Below are 25,970 nucleotides of genomic sequence, written 5' to 3' on the forward strand. Positions count from 1 at the left end.
ATGTGGATTCACTGGGGAATATCTGAGAAACAAAATTGCTAGGACTTGGTGATTAATAAGATATGGATGATTGAGGAAGAGATCTAGAAGTTTTCTGGCTTCTAAAAGATGTTTGGCTTGCATTGTGGTGTAGGTAGTTGGGTCATTTGTGAAGGAAAAGATGAGTGGAGAAGAGTTAGTTTGGAGGAAAGGGTGCAGATCTTGAATTCTGTTTGGATATGCTGAATTTTCAGTGCCTAGATACTTAGAGATGTAGAATAAGTATTGGATAGATATGAGTCTGGTATATCAGAAGCACAGTCCATTTTGGAGTGGGAAAACCATGGGAGTGGATGTGAGTGGCAAAAGAATACAGGATCAGTTTCGAGGAATTCTAATATTTAATGATTAGATAGAGGAGAATGAGCCAACAAGGGACCCTCTAAGACATTGTCCTAATCCAGGGGAATATACTGTCCTAGAGGCCAAGGAAAGAGTGTTTCAAAGAGAAGGAAGTGATCATCTATACTGAGTGCTGCTGTGAGTCGTCAAGTAATATGAGGGCTGCAAAATAATCATTGTATTTAGCGAGATGGAAGATATTGGTGACATTATTTAGAGCTTTTGTTGTTGTTGCTGCTGTTCACATAGTGGAGAGCAAAAAATAGATTAAGTTGGCTGATGAGTGTAAGAATAGAAAATCCAAGTCCAGGCATTGATTTTGAGAAGTGAATTTATATAAGTAAAAGGGATGATAATCTAGGAAATATGAAGGAGTACCCAGATGGGTAGACATATTATTTTCAAGGTGGAAGTGATATGTTTGTATTTTGTGGCAACTATTCAAGAGAGAGTGAAAAGGGATTTAAATTGATTGATTACTCATATAGAAAATAAAAGGGATTACAGATAATATGAGTCCTGAGAAGTAGAGAGAAATGAAATCCAAAGAACAAGTAGATTTTCCTTATATAGGAGTTAGGGTACTCCTATTATAACAGGAGGGAAGATTTAAAAACTGGGTTCTGATGCAAATAGGTTTTAGGTATATGGCAAGAAGATGAGGGCTTTACTCTGGTGTATTATATTTTTTTATGAAATATATATTAAGGTCATTTTCAGAATCAAGGATAATAAGATGGTTAGAAGTTTGTGGAGGAAAAAAGAAACCTAATATAAATCTTGTGAAACATGTGAAAAGAAATTGACTGTAAAGACATGTCAGAATTGCTGTCCAGTGTTAAGGGCTTGTTGAGATTGTGATAATGGATTTAGAGTGGTCTTAAGTTGCCCCTCTATGTAATTTTTCTTAAGCATTAGCCACCTTGGATTATCCAAGTTTGGCATTTTGCCAGTCAGATATGACAAAAGGGCAAATACGTTTAAGAAATAGGCGGGACTGTGATTAAAATGTTGAGCTCTGCTCTCTAAGCAGGAGAAAGAAGGACTAGGGTGGAGGGGTGGGAGCAGGTGCTGCTGATGAGTAGAAAGAAAGTAGAGGAATTGTAATCTCAAAGTGTCAGTAATGATAAAAAATGGACTTCGAAAAAATAGCTGGGCAAGCTTGAAATACAGGAAGCTTTGATCAGAAATTGAGGTGTTTGTACTAATGATTTTAAAAGTGGTACAGTTGTAGATTGATGACAAAGCCTAGAAATAATACCTGATACGATTAAAGTGGGACAGAGGAGATGTCAGTGGAAATGAGGGTGTCAGGGAACTGAAGGGTGAGTGTTTTGGATGTCCGCATGAAAAATACTGTCACCTAGGATGATGACAGGAATTGGGATGGAAAGACTAGGAGCCATAGGTATCAAGTCTTCATTAGATAAGGTTAAATAACAGGTGACATAGTCAGATGGACTTAAAAGAGCAGGAATTTTTACAAAAGTCGAGTACATAATTGACTGGAAATGGTAATGGGGAAGAGAGATATCATCTCCCACCACTTAACAGGGATGGATGGGAGACAGAATCCATAAAGGAGAGTCAAGTTTCCAGTTAAGCTGAGGTGATAGAAGAGCTTGATATAGTCTGCTATCACTGTGTGGCAGTTCCAGAGAGTAGAGCGAAGAATTTCATACCCTAAGGTGGAGAAGTAATAGAGAAGGTAAGGAATTCAATCAAGAGCAAAGAAATACCAAGTATCGTGGGGACATTAGTATAACAGAGGATTTATTCCCCATTACCTATTCCTATGCCAGGTGTCAATCAGAACCTGAAATTCAGGCCCTAAAATTTTTAACATGATCCCCAGAAATTCTGATCATAGTCAGTTGATCTAGTGAACAGATGACTAATGGACCTTATCCTGAGAACAGGGATGGGAGAGACGATGGATTTCCTCCTACAGCCTCATGGAGGAAGGAGTATTACATGACTTGGTATGGATGTCAGAGAACCAATTTTAGATGCCTTGGAGAATAATGTTTAAAGTGGAATAAGAGCTTCGAAAGAGAGAGAAAGATAGGGGAAGATTGCATGTATATCCCTTAGATCTCGAAACTCCTTTGTCCAAAAAGAAGCCAGGTATTGGTTTATGTTCCTAAGTGAGCAGGTCCACTGTCTCATGCTGATTATCTTTATAAACATTGAATAATAAAAATAGCCCTTAACCGAAGATGAGGATTTTTTCTAATATTAATAATTCATACTCACTAATGATTGTGAGAAATAATGGCATCATTTGGAGGAAGATATTTGCCTCCTGGTTAAATTTTAGTTTTTATAATGGCAGTTAAGTTATTCTTCCTAATGGATTTGATATTACCCACATTAAAGCATATCTTATCAAGATAAATTACCTCAGAAGGCTTACAAAGGTCACTGTAAATTAGGCAATTTTTGTCATGCTTTTCACCAAGGGCTTGCATCAAAACTGAAGTTGTTGTGTGGCTCCTGTATATATTTTGTCTTACTGGAAAAAAATTTTTGTTTTCCTTTAATATCCTCAATTGCTTGTTAGTTTTGGGGTTTTTGTTTTGTTTTGTTTTTTCCTTTTCTAATCACGGTTTTCATTCCTATATTTGTTTTAGCGGATGTCAGCTCAGGAAGTGATCACATTTTAACCTTACTCATTTTTATTTATTTATTTAAATGTGTATTTATTTTTGAGAGAGAGAGAGAGAGAGAGAGCGAGCAGAGGGGAGGGCGAGAGAAAGATGGGGACAGAGAAGCCAAAGTGGGCTCTGTGCTGACAGCAGAGAGCCTGACGCAGGGTTCGAATTCACGAACTGTGAGATTATGACCTGAGCCAAAGTCAGGCGCTCAACCAACTGAGCCACCCTAGGTGCCCCTAACCTTACTCATTTTAAAAAGTACTCATACTGCCTTTCCATCTCATGGGTAGGAAAAAGATATGTAAGGTCATGGAAGGAAGCTCTACATATTTTCACTGAGGGAAAATATGTGTGCTAATGAATTATCTTAGCAGCTGTCCATTCCATTCTAATTTTACTGACTCTAAAGCCCTTTATGGGAAGTTCATTTGTGAAAAGTGGAAATATAAAATCTGAGGAAACCAAGCTTAAACAGTGTTTTTTTTTTTTTAAAGTTTATTTTTTGAGAGAGAGACAGAGCGTGAGCGGGGAAGGGGCAGAGAAAGAGGGAGACACAGAATCTGAAGCAGGCTCCAAGCTCTGAGTTGTCTGCACAGAGCCTGACATGGGGCTCAAACTCACGAACCACAAGATCATGACCTGAGCCGAAATCGGACACTTAACCAACTTAGCCACCCAGGCACCCCTTAAATAGTTCTTAAACTATGCACCTGACTTCCTTTTTTACAGCTCATGTTCTTTTGTGTTGTATTTCCATGTGTAGAAACACTTTCTCCAGTTAATATAGTATTGGATCTCAAATATCTTCCTTGGAGAATCCAATGCTCTGTTCAGAGAATGTGAACAGGATGAATCATATCTCTGAAGCTATTCAGAGGTTAGCAAAGCCTGGACTCCAGGTAATGCTGGTCCTGGGAAACCAGATGGAAAAACAGTGGTTATTTTGATACATCAGAAAGCAGCAGTCATCTTGTAACAAAAAGTGTAGCTCCATAACTCATGGTCTTAACCATCTCTTCTCAATTCATTTCTCCAAATTAAATTCCTGTTTAAAAGCTCCTATATATACATATATAGGAGCACCCAATGTGGCGCTCAACTCATGAACTATGAGATCATAACCTGAGCTGAAATCAAGAGTTGGACGCTTAACCGGCTGAGCCACCCAGGCGCCCCAAAAGGCTTTATTTTTTTTAAGGGAGGACTTTGTACAAATACACACAAATATTGCATGTATTTACATATGTGTTTTAGTGTAAACAGATTTGGTCATGTTATGGTTTATGTCTCTTGTACTAATACATAGTGGAGATGTTTCCAATTCAACTGAGAAAGACTGGATTCTTTGTTTTAACAACTTCATAGTATGGCACAATGTGCACATTATCTTAATGCATTTACCCAGTCCTATCTTGATGGACACCTTTGTTTCCAATTATTTTTTATTGTAAATAGTGCTATGGTAAACATTCTTGCTCATACTCTTGGCAGCTGCAGTGATATCCATTGGGGAAATCCCTAGCCATGGAGTATTATCCATCAACATGGTGTATGCATTTAAAATTTTGGTGAATGATCTCCAGTTGCCCACTAGGGAGATTGTTCCAATTTACATTTCCTTGAACAGTAACTTCCTCCCACATAACTTTACCAGCACTGGGCAGTGTCAACATTTTTAAGTTTTAAAAAATGGTACTTTAATATCATTTTGACCGACAGTTCTTGAATTTTGAGTAAAGCTCAGCATTTTCCATATTTGTCCACTTAAATTCCTTTTTTTATAATTTTCTTATTCATATTTGTGGTCCATTGTGTGTGTATTGCATGTGCTGTTATGTGTTATAGACATTTTTTCCTAGTTAACTTTTCATTTTTATTTATGAATATTTTTACCTTATGGAAATTATTTACCAATTTATGTATAGTCTTTGGGCTTTGTCTTGCTCATAAAGGCCATACCTACTTTATCCATATATTCCTCCAGCCCTTTTTAAATTTAATTTATTCTTATTAAATCTTTGATCTGTCTGGAATTTTTTCCATATAGTATGGACTCATCATCTTTTTCTGAATACTCCCTGTTTCTTCTGTTGATTTTAATTTTGATATAACATACAGAATTCTCATATTTGCTGGAGTCAATTTCTGGACTTTTTTGTTTCATTGATTTTGCTATTTCTTCTCTGGTATCAAACTGTTTTACTTACTCTGTTGCTATAATATTTTTAATACTTGGTTGAGAATAGGCATCCTGATTATTCTTCAATTTTAGGTATTTTCCTGAATAAATATACAGATTTACTTTGCAGGGTGAACTTGAGTATAACCTCCAAGAAATCATGTTCATTTTTTAGTTGAGTTAGTTTCTTGATTATGTTAAGTTAGTGAGAATTGGCATTTTTGCCAAGTCAAGTTTTCCTATCTCAAAAGCAAAGCTTGTGATTTCATTTCTTCAATATCTTAATATAAATGTAATTATAAGTATAGTATCATTGAATTCTGAGGTTAAATTGTACTTAGTTTTGGTGTATTATTTTAATGCATTGATGAATCCTGTTTTCTAAAGTTCTTTGCCATTTGGATTGATATTCATAAAAGAGTTTCTCTGTTATATTCTGTTTTCTGCTTCTTTATCAGGTTTTAATATCAATGCAATTTCACTGCTTCTGTAAGATTAATTCTGGGACTTTTATTTCTGTGGTCTGGGCCTCTTAATAGTATTAGAATTAATTTGTCTTTAAAAATAGGAAAACCCAAATGTTAGATAGCTTTTAAATTTTCTTCCATTGCTTTTATTATTTTACAACTCCTTATCACTTCTAGGATAAATGTTATAACATTTTTTTCCTAGAAAACCATCCATCCCAAACAGTTTTTTAAGTGCAGTATATTGAATTTTACAAAGTACCCTTTTCTGATTATTTTAAACTGTGATATATTTCTGAACATTTTTTTTTAACATTACTAATTTTTTGTCTTTGTGCTCATGCTGTTGTGCTTGTGTACAACTATCTCTTTTTACTGGGGCACCTGGGTGGCTCAGTCGGTTAAGTGTCCGACTTCAGCTCAGGTCATGATCTTCCAGTCTATGAGTACAAGCCCCGCGTCAGGCTCTGTGCTGACAGCTCAGAGCCTGGAGCCTGCTTCAGATTCTGTGTCCCTCTCTTGCTCTGCCACTCACCTGCTCCTGCTCTGTCTCTCTCTCTCTCTTAAGAATAAATAAGACATTAAAAAAATAAAAACAAACAACTATCTCTTTTTATTTAAGGGCTAGACAGTAAGTATTTTAAGACTGTGGGCATATGGTGTCTATCACAATTATTCAACTATAACTTAAAAGCAGCCATAGACAATATGTGAACAAATTAATATGACTGTGTTCCAATAAAACTTTATTTACAAAACAGACAGTTGGGGCATAGTTTGCCAACTCCTGTTCTTGCCAGTAATAGTCATTGGTGTTTTTTGTTTAATTTTTCTTTTAAAATAAGAGTTTTTGTGTTTACTTATCAATCTCACAATTTTTAAATGATCAGATTCTATTTTAACTTTATTAGGGTATCTGTTTTTCTTTGGTTTTGTTATCCTTTAATTTTTCCAACTCTTGAGTTAGATGTTAATTTATTCATATTTTTATTTAGTTAAGTATTCAGGTATGATATTTTCTGAGAGTATGATTTACTCCGTCCTGTAAATTTGGTGTGTGGTGTTTTCATTAGTTTTTAGACTTAGGCAATTTTAATTTTCATTTTTCCTTTGTTTAAGAAAGTCAGAGTAAGAAAGCTACCTATATAAAGTGACATTAGTGTGTTAGAGTTATTATTTTATTCAGATGTTTTATACCTAGTTCAATCTAACATCACATCTCACCTGGAATGCTGTACTAGAATAATAAACCGAAATGGTCTCCTCTATCTCTCTCCTTCAAACCCTTGAGTGGCTTTCTACTTTATTCAGACTAAAAGCCAAAATCGTTATAATGGATGTCCTCAAACTCATGTCCCAAACTGAATCTTGGTTCCCACCTTCCAAGTGCCTAGCCTAAGGCACAAGCATTGGCCATCTTCATCGTATTTTCCCTATCATATAATCAGTGCACCAAGGCATAGATAAACTAGCAGCAATTCTCTTTCCTTCATACCTCCCTTCCCAGGCAGTCACCCAGTCTTCCTTACTGTATAGCCTACCTTCACCTCGACTTTATGTGGTATCTCTATTTCCTACCTCCATCTTCTCACTGGGACTGTTGATAGCCTCAGAGCTGCTCATCCAGCCTCTGGTCTCACGCAAGAAGTTACCTCTCTAAACAACAAATCTGAAATTGCTTAAGAATTTTACTTGGCCCTTTACTTCCTATGCTTGGAACCATGTAAAGCCTGATCCTAATCTTCCCTTCTAGCATCATTTTCTTGCATTCACCCAATGCCTCCTGAATAATGTGCTTCACACACACTGTATTCTTTGCTAGTTCCAGCCTTTATGCTTGTTTATCCTGCTACCTACTATCCCCCCACTTAGTAGTATATCACTTGTCCTTCAAGACCCACATTTCACATTTTCTGTGAAGACTTCTTCGATGAGATCGATTCATTCCAGAAACGAGCAGTTAGTGCTAGCTATGCAGAAAGTACTCTGCCAGGTGCTAGCAGAACAAACACAAATAAGCCATAATGCTGTTCTTCCCCTCATTTCAGCTTTGTCCATATACCTCTATTAGAAACATATGAGGCACCTTGGTGGCTCAGTTGGTTAAGTGTCCAACTTCCTCTCAGGTCATGATATCATGGTTTGTGGTTTTGAGCCCCACGTTAAGCTCTGTGCTGACAGTTCAGAGCCTGGAGCCTGCTTCATTTTCTGTGTCTTTCTCTCTGTCCCTCTCTCGCACATGCTCATGTGTGTTCATTCTCTCTCTCTCTCTCTCTCTCTCAAAAATAAATAAACACTTAAAAAAGTAAAATAATAAAATAAAAAGAAACATATCATATTTTATAGAAATCACTTGTGTATGGGTCTCTTTCCATTCTGCAGATTATTCAAAGCTCAGATTTTGTCTTAAATTTCTTTGTATTTCTAGGATCCAGTACATGCTAAATGTCTATTTATCATTTAAGTTATCTTTTCTTTGGCCCTTTACAGTGTCCTTTTTTTAAGTCACAGTCATGTTTTATAAATTTGTTGGAAGGTACTTTTCTTAGGAGTATAAATAGTTGAGTACAGTAATGAATATGAAGTTGTGTAGAACTAAATAGAATCATGTGGTCAAATTACACAGCTGTATTGTACATAGAGGGGTAAAAAATATCACTCTAGAGAGTGCCTGGATGGCTTAGTCAGTTAAGTGTACTACTCTTGATTTGGGATCAGGTCATGATCTCAGGGTTTGGGGGATCAAGCCCTGCATCGGGCTCTGGGCTGACAGAGTGGAGCTTGTTTGGGATTCTCTCACTCTCCCCCTCTCTCTGCCCCTCCCCTGCTCACACTCTTCCTCCCCTCTCAAAACAAGTAAATAAACTTTAAAAAAAAAATCATTCTAGGTATCTTCCTATAGGGAACTATGGTCCTTAAACTTTCGTGTGCATCAGAATAACTTGAAGAGATGATTAGAAATGTATATCTAATAATATGAAAAGATTTTTCATATTATTAGTCATTAGGAAAATGCAGATTAAAGCCACAATGGCATACCACTACACACCTCTTAGAATGGCTAAAATAAAAAATAATGACAGTCTCAAGTGTGGACAAGCATGGGAAGCAATTGGAATTCTAATATATTGGTGGTGAAAATGCATATGGTACAGCTACTTTGAAAATGGTTTGGCAGTTTTTGTAAAGTTAAACATACATTTACCATGTGACCCAGCAAGCACACTCCTGGTATCTAGAGAAATTAAAATATATTCATATTCTCTCTCTCTCTCTCTCTCTCTCTCTCTCTCTCTCTCTCTCTCATGCACATACATGCGCGCGCGCACACACGCACACACACACACACACACACACACACACACACACAGTGAGAGAGAGAGAAACTTCACATGAGGATTCAATGAGGCTCTACTCATAATTGCCCAAAGTGGAAACAACTCAAACATCCTTCAGTGGATGATTGGATTAACAAACTAATATATCCATCCATGCTGTGGAATTCTGCTCAGCAAGAAAAAGGAATGAACTATCAATACAACTTGGATGAATCTCAACGGCATCAAACAGTAAAAGAAACTAGCCTCAAAGGCTCATATACTGTTTGAGTCATTTTTATAACAGTCTTGAAGTCACAAAAGTATAAGGATGGAGAACAGATCATTAGTTGCCAGAGGTTATAAGTGGAGAGGGTGCAACTATAAAGGAATAACAAGGGAATTTTTTAGGGTGAAAGAACTGTTTTATATCCTGACTATGGTAGTTGTTACAGAAATTGAACATATTAAAATTCATAGACTGTACACCAAAAGTGAAAAAAATAATAAAATTTTTCTCTTTGATTTTTAAAACAAGATTTTTAAAATGTACATCTCTTTGCCTCATTCCCAAGGATTCTAGTTTATTTGTACTCTGAGCTAGACCAGACCACAAGTAGCAAATTTAGCTTCAAAGACAATTAGGAATGAGCAAACCAGACTTATTTTAGGATTGTTGTCACTTCAGGTCTATACTAAACCAATTAAAAAGCAATGCACAAGATATTTTTAGCAAGAATAGAGACAAAAGAGAAATGATCCCTAGTGCCTCTATATTCCTCACTGAGACCAGAGGGATTACTCACATGGTTGCCCGGAACCTGGTTGAACTCAATTGGTCAGAGTGGGGGGGGGTGCTGTGTGAGTACTCTGCTACGTAATGGGAATATTCTTCCCCACAGTTCATTATTCCCTGCCTGCAGCCTCTTATTGTGTCATTGGTGCTGCAAACCAAGTCCTGCTCCAAATGGAGTTTGACTAAGGAATCTGCATTTATCACAAGCACATCAGGACATTCCACTGCAGGGGTCTACAGACAGCAGATTCAACTGAAACAAACAACAATCCAAGCAGTATAATTTGTACAGAGTATCTCCTCCAAAAAATATTTTCGTATTTATTCTGTTAGCTCTGAGTGTCTACTTATGAATATTAGAGAAGAAACTTACTAGATGAAATGTGTCTCCTCTCCCTACCCTTGGCCCATGAAAGAACTCTGTTATATCCTAGAAAATACTCCACAATTGACCTTATCCCAAGTCATCTCATATTCATAAGAGCTGTGTTAAGAAAATAGATCATAACTCTTGTCTGAAAAGATGAAAAAATTTAAAAAGATGAAAGTTTAGGCAATATGACCCAAATGTAGTTAATTATAAGGTCAGTGCATGATATGATTTCTAACAGGCTGACCACACTGCACAAAAATAAAAGAGGACTATACTCCCCATGAAAGTTGAAGGAAGTCTTTTTGGGTATATGTGTATTTTGTTCAGGACTCTAGGTCTGTGTGTAAGTTGTTATTTACTGGGATGGCCACTAGATGGAGTGGTTTGTTAATGTATTTCTGTTTTATTTTTGCAACAGATTTCATGGAGTGCTGTTTTCTTAGGTCATTTCCTTAGTTAATTATTTTTAGAAGTTTAAAATTTTGGGGCACCTGGGTGGCTCAGTCTGTTAAGTGACTGACTGTTGGTTTCAGGTCAGGTCATGATCTTACAGTTCATGGGGTCGAGCCCCACCTCAGGCTCTGGGCTGAGAGCACTGGAACCTGCATGGGATTCTCTCTCTCCCTCTCTCTGCCCCTCCCCCACTTGCATGCTCATGTGTACTCGCTCCCCCCCTTCAAAATAAATAAATAAGCTTTAAAAATGAAAGTTTAAAATTTTAAGTGACTTTAGACATAATGTCACAAAGTCTGTACTAGAATCACAGACCCCTGAAATTCCACTTCCTGTCAGTGTAATGCCCCTTGCATAAAAACCATGGAAAGCTTCTCTTTCAAAAGATGCTCTTGAAATGTTGATAATGAAATTTTTAGAGCAATAGCAAGCAAATGCAGGACATGATGCCCCATTTATTGACTACATAAATACTTATTTTATGTTAATCTACGTTCTTTAATTTTATAGGGAGATTTTCTCCATTGTATAGTGTGAGTCTCAGTGAATTTTTTTAAGATACTCTGCTGTAGCAATTATATAGATTGCTGATAAGTGGATCAAATCCCACATCTGAGTTCAGACAAGGTCAAAAACAGACACCAGAAGTGAAGTTAGTATATTCAGGGCATTGTCAAGTTGAGGAACTAACGTGGTCAGTGCCCTCCCATCAAAATCACCAAGAACACACCTCTAGGTGAACACAGTTGGGTTTATTGGGTCACTTCAATGAGAAACAGTGCATGCGCTAAGGAATCATGCATGGGGATCTCAGAAAGAAGAGGGAAATGTCTTCCAGGAAGTAGGTTGTGTACAGAAAATATAAAGACCCTGGTGAAGTGGATGTGGCTTTGTCAAAAAAGGGACTTAGAGAAAAAGTCAACCCTAGTAGCTGGCATTGGTAAGTGAGGTTAGGGAATGAGAATAATTTCTGTAGAGTCTTTTTTTTTTTGTAATTGAACAAATACTTTTTTAATGTTTTTTTGCTTGTTTGTTTGTTTTGAGAGAAAGAGCGCAAGCAGGGGAGGTGGGCAGAGAGAGTGGTAGAGAGAGAGGATCCAAAGGAGGCTCCACACTGTCACTGCACAGCCCAGTGTGGGACTTGAACTCACAAACTGTGAGATCATGACCTTAGTCAAAGTTGGACACTTAACCAATTGAGCCACCCAAGCACCCAGAACAAACATTTATTTAATGCCACTCTGGGTCAAGCATAATATTGTGCCCTTTAATCCATAATGTTGGACCAAAATAGATACAATTCCTGGCCTCGTGGCATTTACATTTCACTGGAGGGTTCAGACAAGTGTGATGAACACAGCATGTTAAGTGTTCTATTATAGGAAATACAGGGAGATATAGCAAGTTACTGGGCCTCGGTAGCATTTGATACTATTGACCAGGCCCTAGTTCTTTTTTTTCTCCTGGGTCTTCTCCTGTTTTCCTAACTACTTCTTTTCTTTTTTCTTTTTTATTTAAATCCAAGTTAGTTAACATATAGTGTAATAATGGTTTCAGGAGTAGAATTTAGTGATTCATCACTTACATATAACACCCAGTGTAGAGTCCTGCATTGTAAGGGCTGTGGCCTTTGCCCTGAATAAGTTGGAAGCAATTTAGATTTATGTTTTGTTTTTTTCTTAGATTTATGCTTTTTTTTAATAGAGTATTCTTGGAAGGATAGGAAACAAGAAATAATGATTGGTTACAAGTCTGTATGAAAGAGATGCTTACTTTTAACCTCATTCCTTTTGGATTTTGTGTCATGTTGGAGATTACCTACGTTTTAAGATAGGTAAAATATAATTTTTAACAATTTTATACAGAAAAATATATACTTAGGCTTCAAAACAAGAATAATTTTATGCTTACTTTGATGAAGTCATTGAACAAAAATGCTAAATAACAATTACTTGTAAATGTTAAATAATACTCTTTTATTTCTTGTTGATATCTACCTTAGGTGCAGAAGTCAAGAAACAAACAAGTACGAGAATTATTTCCAGATGGTTTTAGTATTCATCATGCAGGAATGCTTCGGCAGGACAGAAACTTGGTTGAAAATTTGTTTTCTAATGGTCATATCAAAGTTCTAGTCTGTACAGCTACATTAGCCTGGGGTGTCAATCTTCCTGCTCATGCTGTTATTATTAAGGTAATAGCTTACCTTACGTGGATTTGTGTGTGTCTTAAACCTGTGGATTGATTTATTTAGAAAAATACTGTGATTTGGCTGTTTCATTGACTTTTACTGCTATTCATATAAGGTAAGAATTATTCGCTCCAAAAAAATCTAGTTTATATTGTGAAAATTTAACTCTATCACAGATGATGAAAGGATTAGTTAAAGTACACTTTTAAGATCTTGCCATATTTGCCTAATTTCAGTATTCAGCTCATCAGGATTATAGTTGTGTGTGTTTATGTAAATTTTTATTAACTTTTCTTCATCTAGGGAACACAAATATATGCTGCAAAAAGAGGCTCTTTTGTTGACCTTGGAATTTTAGATGTCATGCAGATATTTGGTCGAGCTGGAAGACCACAATTTGACAGATTTGGAGAAGGAATCATCATAACAACACATGACAAACTCAGCCATTACCTCACTTTGCTCACTCAACAAAACCCAATTGAGAGTCAGTTTCTGGAAAGCCTTGCAGATAACCTAAATGCAGAGGTAAGATCTAGTGAATAAAGGATAGGAATAGAATAATCAGCTGAAAGAATGGCCAAGTAAATATCAGGTGGAATTGGTTGCTATTCTGTAATCTTCAGGAATATAGTTTATGCCTATATAATATATGACTATATATATATATATATATATATAATATATGACTATATAATTATAGTCATAAGGCACAACAGACTGAATGGACTAAATGGCAATATGTTGGTTAATTCAGAACAGTGTAGGATGCATATGATAACTGATAAGAACTCATTGCTAAAAGAGTGTACTTTTAAACTGTGAAGTTTTGTTATAGGCCAGAAATCTAACCAAAGCTATACAAATGAGAGAAACAGAAATAGCAGTAACAACCACTATATTTGGATTACACTCTTAGAAAGTTTTTTATAAGGTTTATAAAGGTGTTTTTTTTTTTTTTTATGTTAGGTCATTGACCTTTCATACAGAATATACTTGCTTAAATTGAGCTACAGTATTATAATTTGTTTCATGTATGTATGTGCATTTTGTGTTAAGATTTAAATAGCAGACTCTGGAAGTCCAGGTAATGTATTAACTGGTAAAGAGGATAAACATTCTTAATTTAAGAGTCTGTGTGTCAAACATTTAAATAAAGTTTCACTCTGTTGATGACATTTTTTAATTATTGCCCTGGCATTCAACATTTTCCTGCTTCTATATCCTTTCTTGTCTTTAAAATTCACATAATTTTTTAAAATAGATGGAGTATAAATGTTAAATAGATGAATAAATGAAATGTTAATAGATGAACAAATGAAATGAAATATTTGCAATCAAATATTGTGTATGAGTGCTATATCAGGTACTTCTTAAACAGCTTATAAAAATTTCACTTACATTCTGTTCATTACTATTCTTTTTCGAGGATCAAAAGCACATCCACTATGCAGTCCCCTCTGTTAAAGTACATGTAGTCCAAAAGGGGAAAAAAGATACAAAAACACAGTGATATTTTCTATAGAAAGTGATATTTTCTATAGATGGAGTCAGCAGAAGGAGGAAACACTTTTAGTCTCTGGCTATTAGGAAAAGCTTTGTTCCTGATGATGGCAGAACTTGATCTGAGATCAGAAGATTAGATAAGGTTTGGAAGATCTGGTTCGAAGTTAGAAAAAGTCATAAAAGACGCTAGTCTCTAGTAACATAATTACAAGAAAATAAAAATGATTAGAAAATAAATTTTTACTCTAAAGGCAATGTTATTATAGCTCAGTTTCAGTCCCCATTACCTGTTATGATTGCATGCTTTAAATAATTAGGTCTTTGGTCTTGGGTCAACAGTATCTCTGATAGAATAGTCTATTGTGTAATCCATGATAGTAATAGTAGGAGTGGCATGAGAACAATCTAAATGCCCTGCGAGGTAGATATTATTGCCTCAGAGAGATAAATAACTAACCCAAAGTTACTGATTTTTGGAACTAGTATTCAAACTGAGGTATATTTAACTACAAATCTAGTTTCTTTATGATAACCTAGATTTTTGTTGCCTTATACAGAATGTAGTCAGTTAAAGGTGAATACATTTCTCTACATTGATACTTACCATTTGCCTTCTCTAAGACCAGGACTAATTTTTCCAAAATGGTAGTCATAATTTCTCTCACTTAAAAAGAAAGGCTCTTTTTATGCAAGTTTTCCAGGAAAGTGTATCAAGAAAGACTATCTTCATAAATATAATTACTATCCTTTTTATAAATGGTAAAGTAAACTCAAGGTGGTGATGCTATTGTGCAGAAGACATGGGATAAGTGAAATACTGCTATGTCCTCAAGGAACTCTTTTTTATAGACTGTAAAATATTATCGATGAAAAACTATTTGGTCAAGCCCTGAAAAATTTAGAAAATAAATTGTAGTCAATAGATTTAACTCATATTCATAAAGTACTTATTAGGTCATTTTCCAAAATGTCTACTAACTATAACCATAATTCCATTTAATGCCATCAAAGGCATTCAAATAATGAAATATATATCTAGAAATTTTTTGCTAATATAGTGAAGTACAGCCATTGCTAAAACTTTTTTCTCATATTTTAGTCTACTTAGAATAGCTCCCAATTAAAGTAAATTTTCTTTTAAGGAAACAAATTCCCTTATGGTTGAGTATGAAATTAAATTTGGTAATCTGTGGAAATCAAGTGTGAAATTAGTTTATAAAATGAATGTGTACTGTGTTCTTAAGGTAATGGGTTTTCAAGTCTTTAGACTCCCCAGATCTTTGCAAGACTATTCAGTGGCAGTGATCAACATAAATGTCATATTAGATTAGGAATATTGCCTCTACTATTATCTTTTGTAGCATGAATATCTATTCTGACCATTAGTTTAGAAGAACTGAAGAAAGTAATATGTTAAGTAATAATTTTAATATATTTTATGAGACAAATTTGCTGATTGATACCTGATACCTAATACAGCTGACTCTTAATGCTAATGCCAGAAGGTCACAAGTCCCTTTTTTTTTTAAGTTTATTTATTTTGAAAGAGAGAGAGCATGCACATACATGCAAGTGAGGGAGGGGCAGAGAGAGAGAGAGAATCCCAAGCAGGCTCTGCTCTGTCAACACAGAGCCCAACTCAGGGCTTGAACACACAAACCATGAGATCATGAGCTGAGCCAAAATCAAGAGCCAGATGCTTAACTGACTGAACCACCCAAGCGCCCCAACAGCCACTTACTTTTGCACTGAGAGAAACACTGAAGCATGTTTGAGGCTTATTAAAATGTATTCAGCAGACATTACTGTGTACCTGCTCTGTGTTAGGCCCTTGTAGTACATACTTTAAAATACGTGAATATATCTATAACCCTACATATATTCTATATGGAGTTTTTCTTTTTTTTTTTTTCAAGTTTATTTATTTATTTTTGAGAGACAGAGAGGGCACCAGCTGAAGAGGGGCAGAGAGAGGCAGAGACACAGAATCCAAAGCAGGCTCCAGGTTCTGAGCTCTGAGCCCTCAGTGCAGAGCCTGACTGCCAGGCTCACACTCACAAACCACAAGATCATGACCTGAGCTGAAGTTGGATGCTTAACCAACTGACTCACCCAGGCGCCCCTATATGGAATTTTTCTTGTCTCTACATGACATAGTATAAATACCTTGTCCTTAGATTTAAGTCTTCCATAGTGTAACCAACCTTCCCAATGCTGATTCTGGTTATTCTCCAACACATGTCTTCTGCACAAGACAGACTCTCAGTCTATTCACTTCATTTATAAAGTCCCAATTTTCCCATTTATAAAATAGGGACAATCTCACTAGATTGTTGTGAAAATTTAAGAAGCACCTGTGCTAAGCTGGTATTTAGTAAACTATTTGTATCACTTACCATTATCTGATAGTCCCTTGATACTCAGCCTATTTATACTTACTGTCAGCTTTCAAATCCTAGCTGAATAAATACATAAATGGTAGTATGGTTTTTTTTTCATATATTTGCTAAAGGATACAAACACACACAGTCATGCATATACATACATACTGATGATTATATTTATTTTGTTTTTATAGGATTTCAACCAGTTTAAGAAAACACACAAGGAAGCAATTAAGATCATCTTAAAGGCTAAATTTAAATAGGTGAATTAGATATAAAGTGATACTTTGAGTCTAACTTCTAAATCACCAAATTTGGGGTAGATTTTTTTTTTCTTCTTAACAGAACATAGAACTCTATTACATTGTATATTTAATGGCACTTTTATAAGTTTTACACGTTAGGCGTTTTTAATTAAAATCATTTTTGGATAAGTATTATGTACTAGGCACCAGGGATGGTGATTTCATGTACAATCATCTTAGTTACACGTGTCTCACCTACATGAATAGGCGACTTCTTAAGACCGGAGATCATGCTCCATTTATTGCTATATCCATTGTACTTTATATAATACAGACTTGTAACTGAGTTACTATGTGATTGTTGAGATGAATGGATATATTGCAAAGAGATTTGAAAAATACTTTTATCATAAAAGGCTCCTGTGCTAAGTAGCCACTAGGTGACAGCAGATATTTACAAGCAAATTTTTGTCTTTGTCACTAGGTGGCATTCAAAGATTAATGTAGAAATATGATGTACCATCATGAATTTACATCAGCTTTTCAGGGTAGTCTGTTTTCTCTTTTGGTGAACATTTAGATGACTTGAATGACTTAATCCAGTTTGATACCTTCTTCCTCCTTTCCTTTAATCTTATCATTAGTAGCAACAGGTGCTTATTAATGTTTATTTACTGAGTCTGATTTTGGAAATGATAGCATTATTTTATCCTTATCCTTTATAAAATTTTCTATCTCAGGAGTTGTGTTATATTATTTTAAAATATCTATCGGTCATAAGGGAATCCACACTGTTTTGGCCATCAAATAATAAAATCACAAATGGAGGACACTATCAGATTTTTAGCTATATAATTAAACTAGTTTCCTTTTTTACCTCAGCAGGCTAGAAAATGTTTCAGCTGTCTCTCTCTCACTCTTTTTTTTTTTTTTTTTTTTGAGAAAGAGAGCAAGTGTGCATATGACTGCAGGAGGGGCAGAGGAAGAAAGAGGGAGAGGATCTTAAGCTGGCTCCACGGCCAGCACAGAGAGGATCTTAAGCTGGCTCCACGGCCAGCACAGAGCCCAAAGAGGGGCTCAATCTCACTACTGTGAGATCATGACCTGAACAAAAATCAAGAGTCAGACACTTAACCAACCGAGCACTCGGGTGCCCCCAGCTGTCTCATGTTTAATATTTAGGGAGTGTGGCACAATTCCTTTATTAGTTATGTTTTAGTCTTGCTACTCTTCATTTTGTAGAAAGTCTTACAGTTCACTTTTTAGGAAATGTATATATTTACCTATGTTGTGGGTGACTTAGTCATTTGTAAATACATTAAATTTATGTAATTATGCTGATATAATTGACATAAGACATTTGTAAGTTTAAGGTTTACAGTGCAATGGTTTGATATGTGTATAATTGTGAAATACGTACCACAGTAAAGTTAGTAAACCTATTCTTCATGTAACTATCATTTTGTTGTTGTTATCATGAGAACACTAAAGTGCTACTCTCATATCAACTTTCAAGTACACAATATAGTATTACTAACTATAGCTCCCATGCTGTACGTTAGATAACCGAAACTTACTCATCTTACAACTGAAAGTTTATGCCTTTTGACCAACATCTCCCCATTTCCCCCACCCCTCAACTCCTGGCAACCACTATTCTGCTGTTTCTTTCCATGAGTTTGGTGTTTCTAGAGTCCACGTGTAAGTGAAACGCTACAGTATTTGTCTTTCTCTGACTTGTTTCAAGTTAGTGTAAATTTAAAGTAAATAGAATCCACCTAATTATTTTTACATTGGTCATTTCTCTTTTTTTAATAAGTAATAGTATGGTGTATAGTATAGTGATGTTTATATATTGCTAGATCTCATCTTCAACTAACTAAAGATAGCTAAGTATCCATATTTATTTCACAAAATTAGTTATACAGAATTAAAAATTATAGGAATAAAACAAACATAAAAGTTTTATTTTCTTTAATATTGAGTGCTGAAATGAGAGACTTTCTTTTTTCTTTTTTTTTTCTCTCCTAATACAATAATAATTTAGGTAGGAGGCATCTCTCTTCCTTTTATTGAGGTATTAAGAAATTTAATTTTTTTTTAGCCATAGGTTCAGGAAGAATTATGCAACTATGAAGTTTCCAAGTTTTGCGTGAACTTTTAAATTAAGGAACACTAAGTAAAGTGATTACCTGGATATCTGGTAGCTAAGGAAATGTATTTTTAGGAAAACTTTTCATTGCAATTTTGTTTTAATACCATTTTCTAATAATTTCTTTCTCTTTATTACACAGATCTTATATGTTATATTGTATTTTTAAATTATTAACCTTTCAATGCTGTATATGTAGAATTAAACCCCATTTAGGTAAAATAATCAAATGCCATAATATTGAGTAAACTTGGTTTTGGAAGTTAGCATTTCCAATGTACTGTTCTCAATTAAATGAGGCAGGACTGATTTTTAATTAATTGGAGAGGTGTCATGTCCAGTAATTGTACTTACCTTCTTTTAAATACAGCATAATGATGTATTTTAACTTACCCTTTGACAAAATGACCTTTGATGTAATGTTTATATCCAACTTTAATGCATTAGTTTAATTTTTGTTATATTTTTGATTTGCAGATTGCTCTGGGAACAGTTACTAATGTGGAAGAAGCAGTGAAGTGGATAAGTTACACTTATCTCTATGTACGGATGAGAGCAAATCCATTAGTATATGGCATCAGTCACAAGGCTTATCAGGTAGAAAACTCATTTATTGAAAAAAAACAAGCCTTCTTTTTGGTTTTGTAATCTTTTTATGATATGAGGATAAATATTTGCTACTTCTGCCTCATCTGAATAGTTAGGTACATAGAAGAAAAACAAAGAGCTTTAATCTTTTTTAGAAAATACGAAGGAAAATTAAATTTGCCACTTGTAATTATTTTACTTTATATCTTTTCCCACTGATACTAAAAAGTGAGTCTTTATATATTATCAGTTTATTATTCAGGTACATTTCCATTTGATATTGATATTTTGCTGTGATTTTTTAAAAAACTATAATAAATAAAGGTAATTAGATTAAACCAGACGTGAGAATTATAGATCACTTTTAATCACAGGCTTATGTTTTATGAAGTATATTCCTCTTATCAAGTCCCTTCTAAGCCTTTATTCCTAAATTAAAAGATAGCATTAATGAGTTATTAACAGTGTGAAGGCTTGAATCAGTTCCACTGAACACAGTGACAGAACCAGATTTATGTTGTAGTAGCCCTTCCTGTGAACTTTACAGTTGTGTGGTCCACGTGGCTTACAGATTCTGTAAGATCTTGTCTTTTCTTAGAACTCTGTTTTATATACTGTAAATGCTTCCTAATTACAGATAAAATCAGTTGTCTAATGAAAACATTCTGTCACCATCATCATATGGATATTCACTAGTGTTAAGTCAAAAGTAGCCAAGTTGAACTGAACTTAAAATTATAGTTTTCCCCATTCACTGTTAATTTAGCTTTTGTATATATTCCATTGTCTTATCAAAGCAGTGGCCAATCTTTTTTGTCATTTTTCCTTTTCCTGTGCTGTAGACTTGACCATGGAAAAATTGAAACTTAAGGGTTAGGAGGAAAAAAAAAAAAAAAGACCTTGCTACAAATAGGGGCTTATGAAAATAGTCAATGGCACTATGAAAATATTCTGAAAGGGTAGAGGAAGATGAAACACAACACATATTTTCATGGGCTAAGCCGTTGCAAATCTTGGGGCAAAATAAACACATTGATTTTTTTAAGTACTAGATTAATAGCAGAAGTCATTTTTGTATAATTTTCTAGTGTAAAGAAAGTGATTTTTTTTTTTCTTTCTGAGGTACATAGTTTTACTATCTTCACAGTTTAGGGACTTTTTAATTTTCTTTTTAATTTTCTTTTTACTTGCGTGTTTGTTTTATTACTCAGTAAGAATTTGTAGCCACAAACTCATGTGAACTGACACAAATCATGTTGTCCAACGTATTTTTTAATGGTTTAGTAACATGTGATGAATAAAATGGTTTTATAAGATGAACCTGATACATACAGTATATCATTTATAGCAAATTTTAAGACTTTCATGTTTGTTAATGGCTTTTGATTCCATCTTCCCTACATTTGACTTCCTTTGCCTCATTTTTCTTATTTTTAAGTTTGTTTTAGCTATGTTTGGTATATGAATATGCTGCCATCAAAATCTAGGTTAGAATGAATAGTAGGAGTATTGACTCATCAGTTGATTCCCAAAGAATTTTTATACTCCCCTCAGTCCCACTTAAAGGTCATATTTATTGTTCATGACCAGAGCATGATCTTCAGTACTTGGTGTGTATGCCTGTGTATATGTGTATATACATACACATACTTATACAAACACACATACATCACAATATTTAAGAATTTTTGTTAATATCTTGTGTTAAATGTCCTTTCTGCTTAGAAAAGGCTATAAAATAATTTCAAAACTATTCAAAAATTTCTTGTCAACTTCATCTTACTCTTTGCTTTTATTATTATTATAGGCAAATGGGTTTTTCCATCAGCAGTTGTGAAAACTGCTAGAACACTAAAGTCATACTCCTGAAAGGACAATTTTGCATATCTTTAATAGAGAAAATCATCCTCACTATAATTTCTCCAAAAGCTGATGAAGTACGATATTTTAAAATCCCTAGTCATTTTAGTGTAGGAGGGAGAAGATAGATTGTTTTACTTATATCTGATTTCTGATTCTGTTCTTAAGACCAAGTAAGAATTTTAGTGAATTTAACTATGATATGCCTTGTGATGGTTGGTTTTTGTTGAATCTACTGGGGAGTTCTCTGTGCTTCTTGGATTTTAATGTCTGTGTCCTTCCCCACATTAGGAAAGTTTTCTGCTATAATTTCCTCACATAAAGCTTCTGCCCCTTTTTCTCTCTCTTCATCTTCTGGGCCTCCTATGATTCAGCTGTTATTCCTTTCTAATAAATTATGGAGTTCTCTAAGTCTTGTATCATGATCTTTTGCCTTTGATTCCCCTTTTTTTCTGCTTCATTATTCTCCATAATTTTGTCTTCTATATAGCTGATTTTCTGCTCTGCTTTGTCCATCCTTGCCATAGTGGCATCTATTTAGGATTGCATCTCAATGAATTTTAGATTCTGAAATATTCCTATCCATCTAAAGATAATATAAAGATTGATCACTTTTTTAATCATAATGAATTAAAAAAATTTTTTTTCAATGTTTATTTATTTTTGAGAGACAGAGAGAGACAGAGTGTGAGTAGGGAAGGGGCAGAGAGAGAGGGAGACACAATTCAAAGCAGGCTCCAGGCTCTGAGCTGTCAGCACAGAGCCCGATGCAGGGTTCGAACCCACGAACCATGAGATCATGACCTGGGCCAACGTCGGAAGCCCAACCGGCTGAGCCACCCAGGCCCCCCAATCTTAATAAAGGCTTACTTTATTTAATGGATTAAAATATGTTCTAGTTATGTACTAAATTTATTAAAATGTTCTTTAAAAACAGTAATAAAAATTTTTATTCTAACTAAAGCATCAACAAAAAATTTTAATTTCCATAAATAGGTATATATTTGCAAATGATGACTCTCTAAAGAAATATCCAAGTATTTATATATATATTTTTTCCTACAGATTGACCCAACATTAGCAAAGCACCGAGAACAGTTGGTCATTGAAGTTGGACGAAAACTTGACAAAGCTCGGATGATTCGTTTTGAAGAGCGAACTGGATATTTTTCCTCAACTGATTTGGGTAGAACTGCTAGCCACTACTATATTAAGTACAACACCATTGAGGTATTATACTCAGTGGAACAAATACAATAATATGTTTGTTCTTAGATGTATATATGTTTCTGGACTTCAAAATATAGCATTAATGTAAAGTAACTAAAGCAACTAATAGAACAAAATGCACTTAACTTATATGAATTCAATAACATAATACAGTAAACACAAGAGAAAATAAGACTTTAAAAAATAAGGACCCTCTTGCCATCTGTTCAGTGAGTATATCCTAAGTGGTAGACACACCCAAGCCTAAAACATTGAGCATTTGGGGGAGACCAGTTGAACGAATGCCTGAATGAAATTAGGGAGGAGGTGATGGCTTCATGGTATCAATGAACAAAAAGTTGAAAAATTACTTGCAGGTTATTGAGAAACATTGGCTAAGGAAGAGTTAGAAAAACTAATGCAATTATCAGTTCAGCCAAGCTATACCATTTGGGCAATTTAAGAGGTTTCATGGATAATTTAGACTGCACAATGTATCCTTGCTTGTTGCCTTTTAACATGATTTTGTGTAAGATAGGATGCCACTATAATATTTACATTTTAAGGAATATATGCATGTTTTTATGTGTGTTTGTAGGCATGTATATGCACCTACGTATGTTAATACATGGAAAAATGTAACCAGGGATTACCTGTGAGGAAAGTCTTAATTTCAAAGACCAAGATGGGTTAAAGCACATTTTTACTCTCCTTTTTATAGAGAAAGAGTTTGAATTATTTTTTTATATTCTTTTTTTTGTACCTAATTTTATTTTTTATTTTATTTTTTTTATTTTTTTTAAATGTTTACTTTTGAGAGAGACAGAGAGAGACATACATAGAGTGAGAGTGGGGGAGGGTCAGAGAGAGAGGGAAACCCAGAATCTGAAGCAGGTTCTAGACTCTGAGCTGTCAGCACAGAGCCTGATGTGGGCTTTGAACTCACAAATCATGAGATCATGACCTGAGCCAAAGTCAGACGCTTAGCCGCCTGAGCTACTCAGGTGCCCTTAATTTTATTTTTTAAATGGAAAAGTAATATAAATCACGAAAGTGAAATTTCCTCAGAAATATGAAAACCTAGGCCTGTATGAAATCTAAATTTTGTACTCATTTAACGTGCTTAGGCATATAACAGTTTTCAGAAAACACCTTTGTGTGCATACTAGCTTTTCTTCATCTTTCCCCGATTAAATCTTGAATTTGTAGAGCACTTCAGGTTTCTTCTTTCAACATGTATTATCTCACAACTGTGATCTGATCTTCCTTAACCCAGAACATTTTCCCTAGCTCTCTGCTGCTTCCGTCACGGGCTCACGTGCACTCATTTTGTCCGCTAAGTAACGTTTCTCATTTTCCCACTTGGTAGTATGTTGCTGTCCAACTACATGTTGTGCCTGTAGCTCTTTCAAGAACTGCAGCCATTCTTCAGCTTTATCTATATTCTGTATGGTCTCATTAACTGATTTTTTTTCTTCTCAGTCTCCTGAAGTTCTACATTCCCTCACTAGTAATATTACGATATCTTCGCCAGAATTTTCAGGTTACGTAATTTTAGTTATGCCTCTTTGAATTTTATATGATGTAGGATCAGCTTAAAGTTGGTGAATAGTGCAGATTTCCATATGCCAATGCTGAAAATGAGCCAAGACTGGACTGTTATGCTGAACGTTTTTTTTAGATATCTAATGTAGGTTTTAATAACTGACTTTATTGATCTTTTTGCTTCTAAAAGTCTTCTCCAGCTAATTATGTTTTAGGAAACTTTTTAGTCTCTGATAAATTTGATGATGTTTAAAACAATGTTCAGGAATAGTATGCCACAGACATAATAACTCTGAATTGTTTAGGACTCAAATATTCTCTAAGAATGTTTTGATGTATAGTCACTTTTTAATTGAAAATATTTCACTGGATATTCTATTTTAATCAAATATAACACTTACCTTGGTAGACCTTCAATGAACTCTTTGATGCTCACAAAACAGAAAGTGATATTTTTGCTATAGTCTCCAAAGCTGAAGAATTTGATCAAATCAAGGTAAGATTACTTGAAGCTTAAATCAATGCATATAGCATATATACATTCATCTATTTATAAAAGCTTATAGTTAATTGTTATTCCTGATACAGTATAAGCTGTATGGCACTTCACACTTGGAGTACCAGCAGTATTCTTCCATTTATCAACAATGTCCACTATCCTAGATTATGATATTATGTCATCTCTGACATTATTCTTTGCTCTCTACTGCAAATCAAATATAATTTAAGTAGGTTTTGCAGTAATGAAACTAGCAGAGAATATAGTTTGTAGATTTTGGTTTATTTGCAATATAAGGTTCACTGAAGAAAATATAAAGGACATGCATGATTCAAACTTAGATATAAGTATTTCTGTACCCGTATTATAATTTAATCTTATTAACAGTGGAAACTTTAATACTGTGAATCATAGTACTTCACAGCTTTAAGCTATGAATGTGTTATACCATATAAAAATATATGACTGTAATGAATGCATTTGAAGATAATTCAAGTTTGCCCTAATCCATTTGGGCAGAGGTTTTACTCTGGTCAAATAAAATATGAAATCTCATCAACTGAAGGATGGTGAGGTCAGAAGATTTAATTTTTGTGGCATATCAAATTTTTATATGTCAATGGCAACTTTAATATTGGTGATGAATAATAAAATGTAATTGTATCAGCCTCAAGATAGTTTCTTATTGTATTTTATTAGCTACCTATGAAAAAATTACTATATATTAGTATACAAAAGAAAAATGTTGCATTACATCAAATGGAAGCTTTAAAAAAATATGTAATGTGGTTTAGTTTCAATATGAAAAATTTCAATAAATCATCCCAAATAATCTTACAGAAACATTGATTCTTCCAGGTCAGAGAAGAGGAAATAGAAGAGCTAGATGCCTTATTAAACAATTTCTGTGAACTCTCGGCTCCTGGAGGTGTAGAGAACAGTTATGGGAAAATAAACATCCTACTTCAAACTTATATCAGCCGAGGAGAGATGGACAGTTTCTCCCTTATATCAGATTCTGCATATGTTGCACAGGTAAGAATATTACTCCCTTCCTGTTTGCCCTTTCTTGGTTACTTCTAGAGACTCAAGAAATTAATTCATGCTATACTCTGAATGTATTGCATTGTGACATGCTAGCAATTACCATTTTATTGCAGAACTAGTT

The 25,970-nt window shown here is 34.6% G+C and overlaps 1 protein-coding gene across 3 annotated transcripts in view; it reads left to right on the plus strand.

The window, feature by feature from the left end:
* The window catches only part of ASCC3 (activating signal cointegrator 1 complex subunit 3), a 364,162-nt gene that overhangs the window by 204,885 nt on the left and 133,307 nt on the right, over positions 1–25,970 (plus strand). For all 3 annotated transcript variants that reach the window (XM_027057194.2, XM_027057195.2, XM_015072573.3), the window contains exons 15-20: positions 12,626–12,817; positions 13,118–13,342; positions 19,579–19,698; positions 22,615–22,779; positions 24,713–24,799; positions 25,661–25,837. In XM_027057194.2, coding sequence (XP_026912995.1) covers positions 12,626–12,817; positions 13,118–13,342; positions 19,579–19,698; positions 22,615–22,779; positions 24,713–24,799; positions 25,661–25,837 — 966 coding nt within the window. The remainder of the gene's footprint in view (positions 1–12,625; positions 12,818–13,117; positions 13,343–19,578; positions 19,699–22,614; positions 22,780–24,712; positions 24,800–25,660; positions 25,838–25,970) is intronic.

The sequence above is a fragment of the Acinonyx jubatus genome, chromosome B2 (assembly GCF_027475565.1).
Source record: "Acinonyx jubatus isolate Ajub_Pintada_27869175 chromosome B2, VMU_Ajub_asm_v1.0, whole genome shotgun sequence".
NCBI classification, from domain to species: Eukaryota; Metazoa; Chordata; class Mammalia; order Carnivora; family Felidae; genus Acinonyx; species Acinonyx jubatus.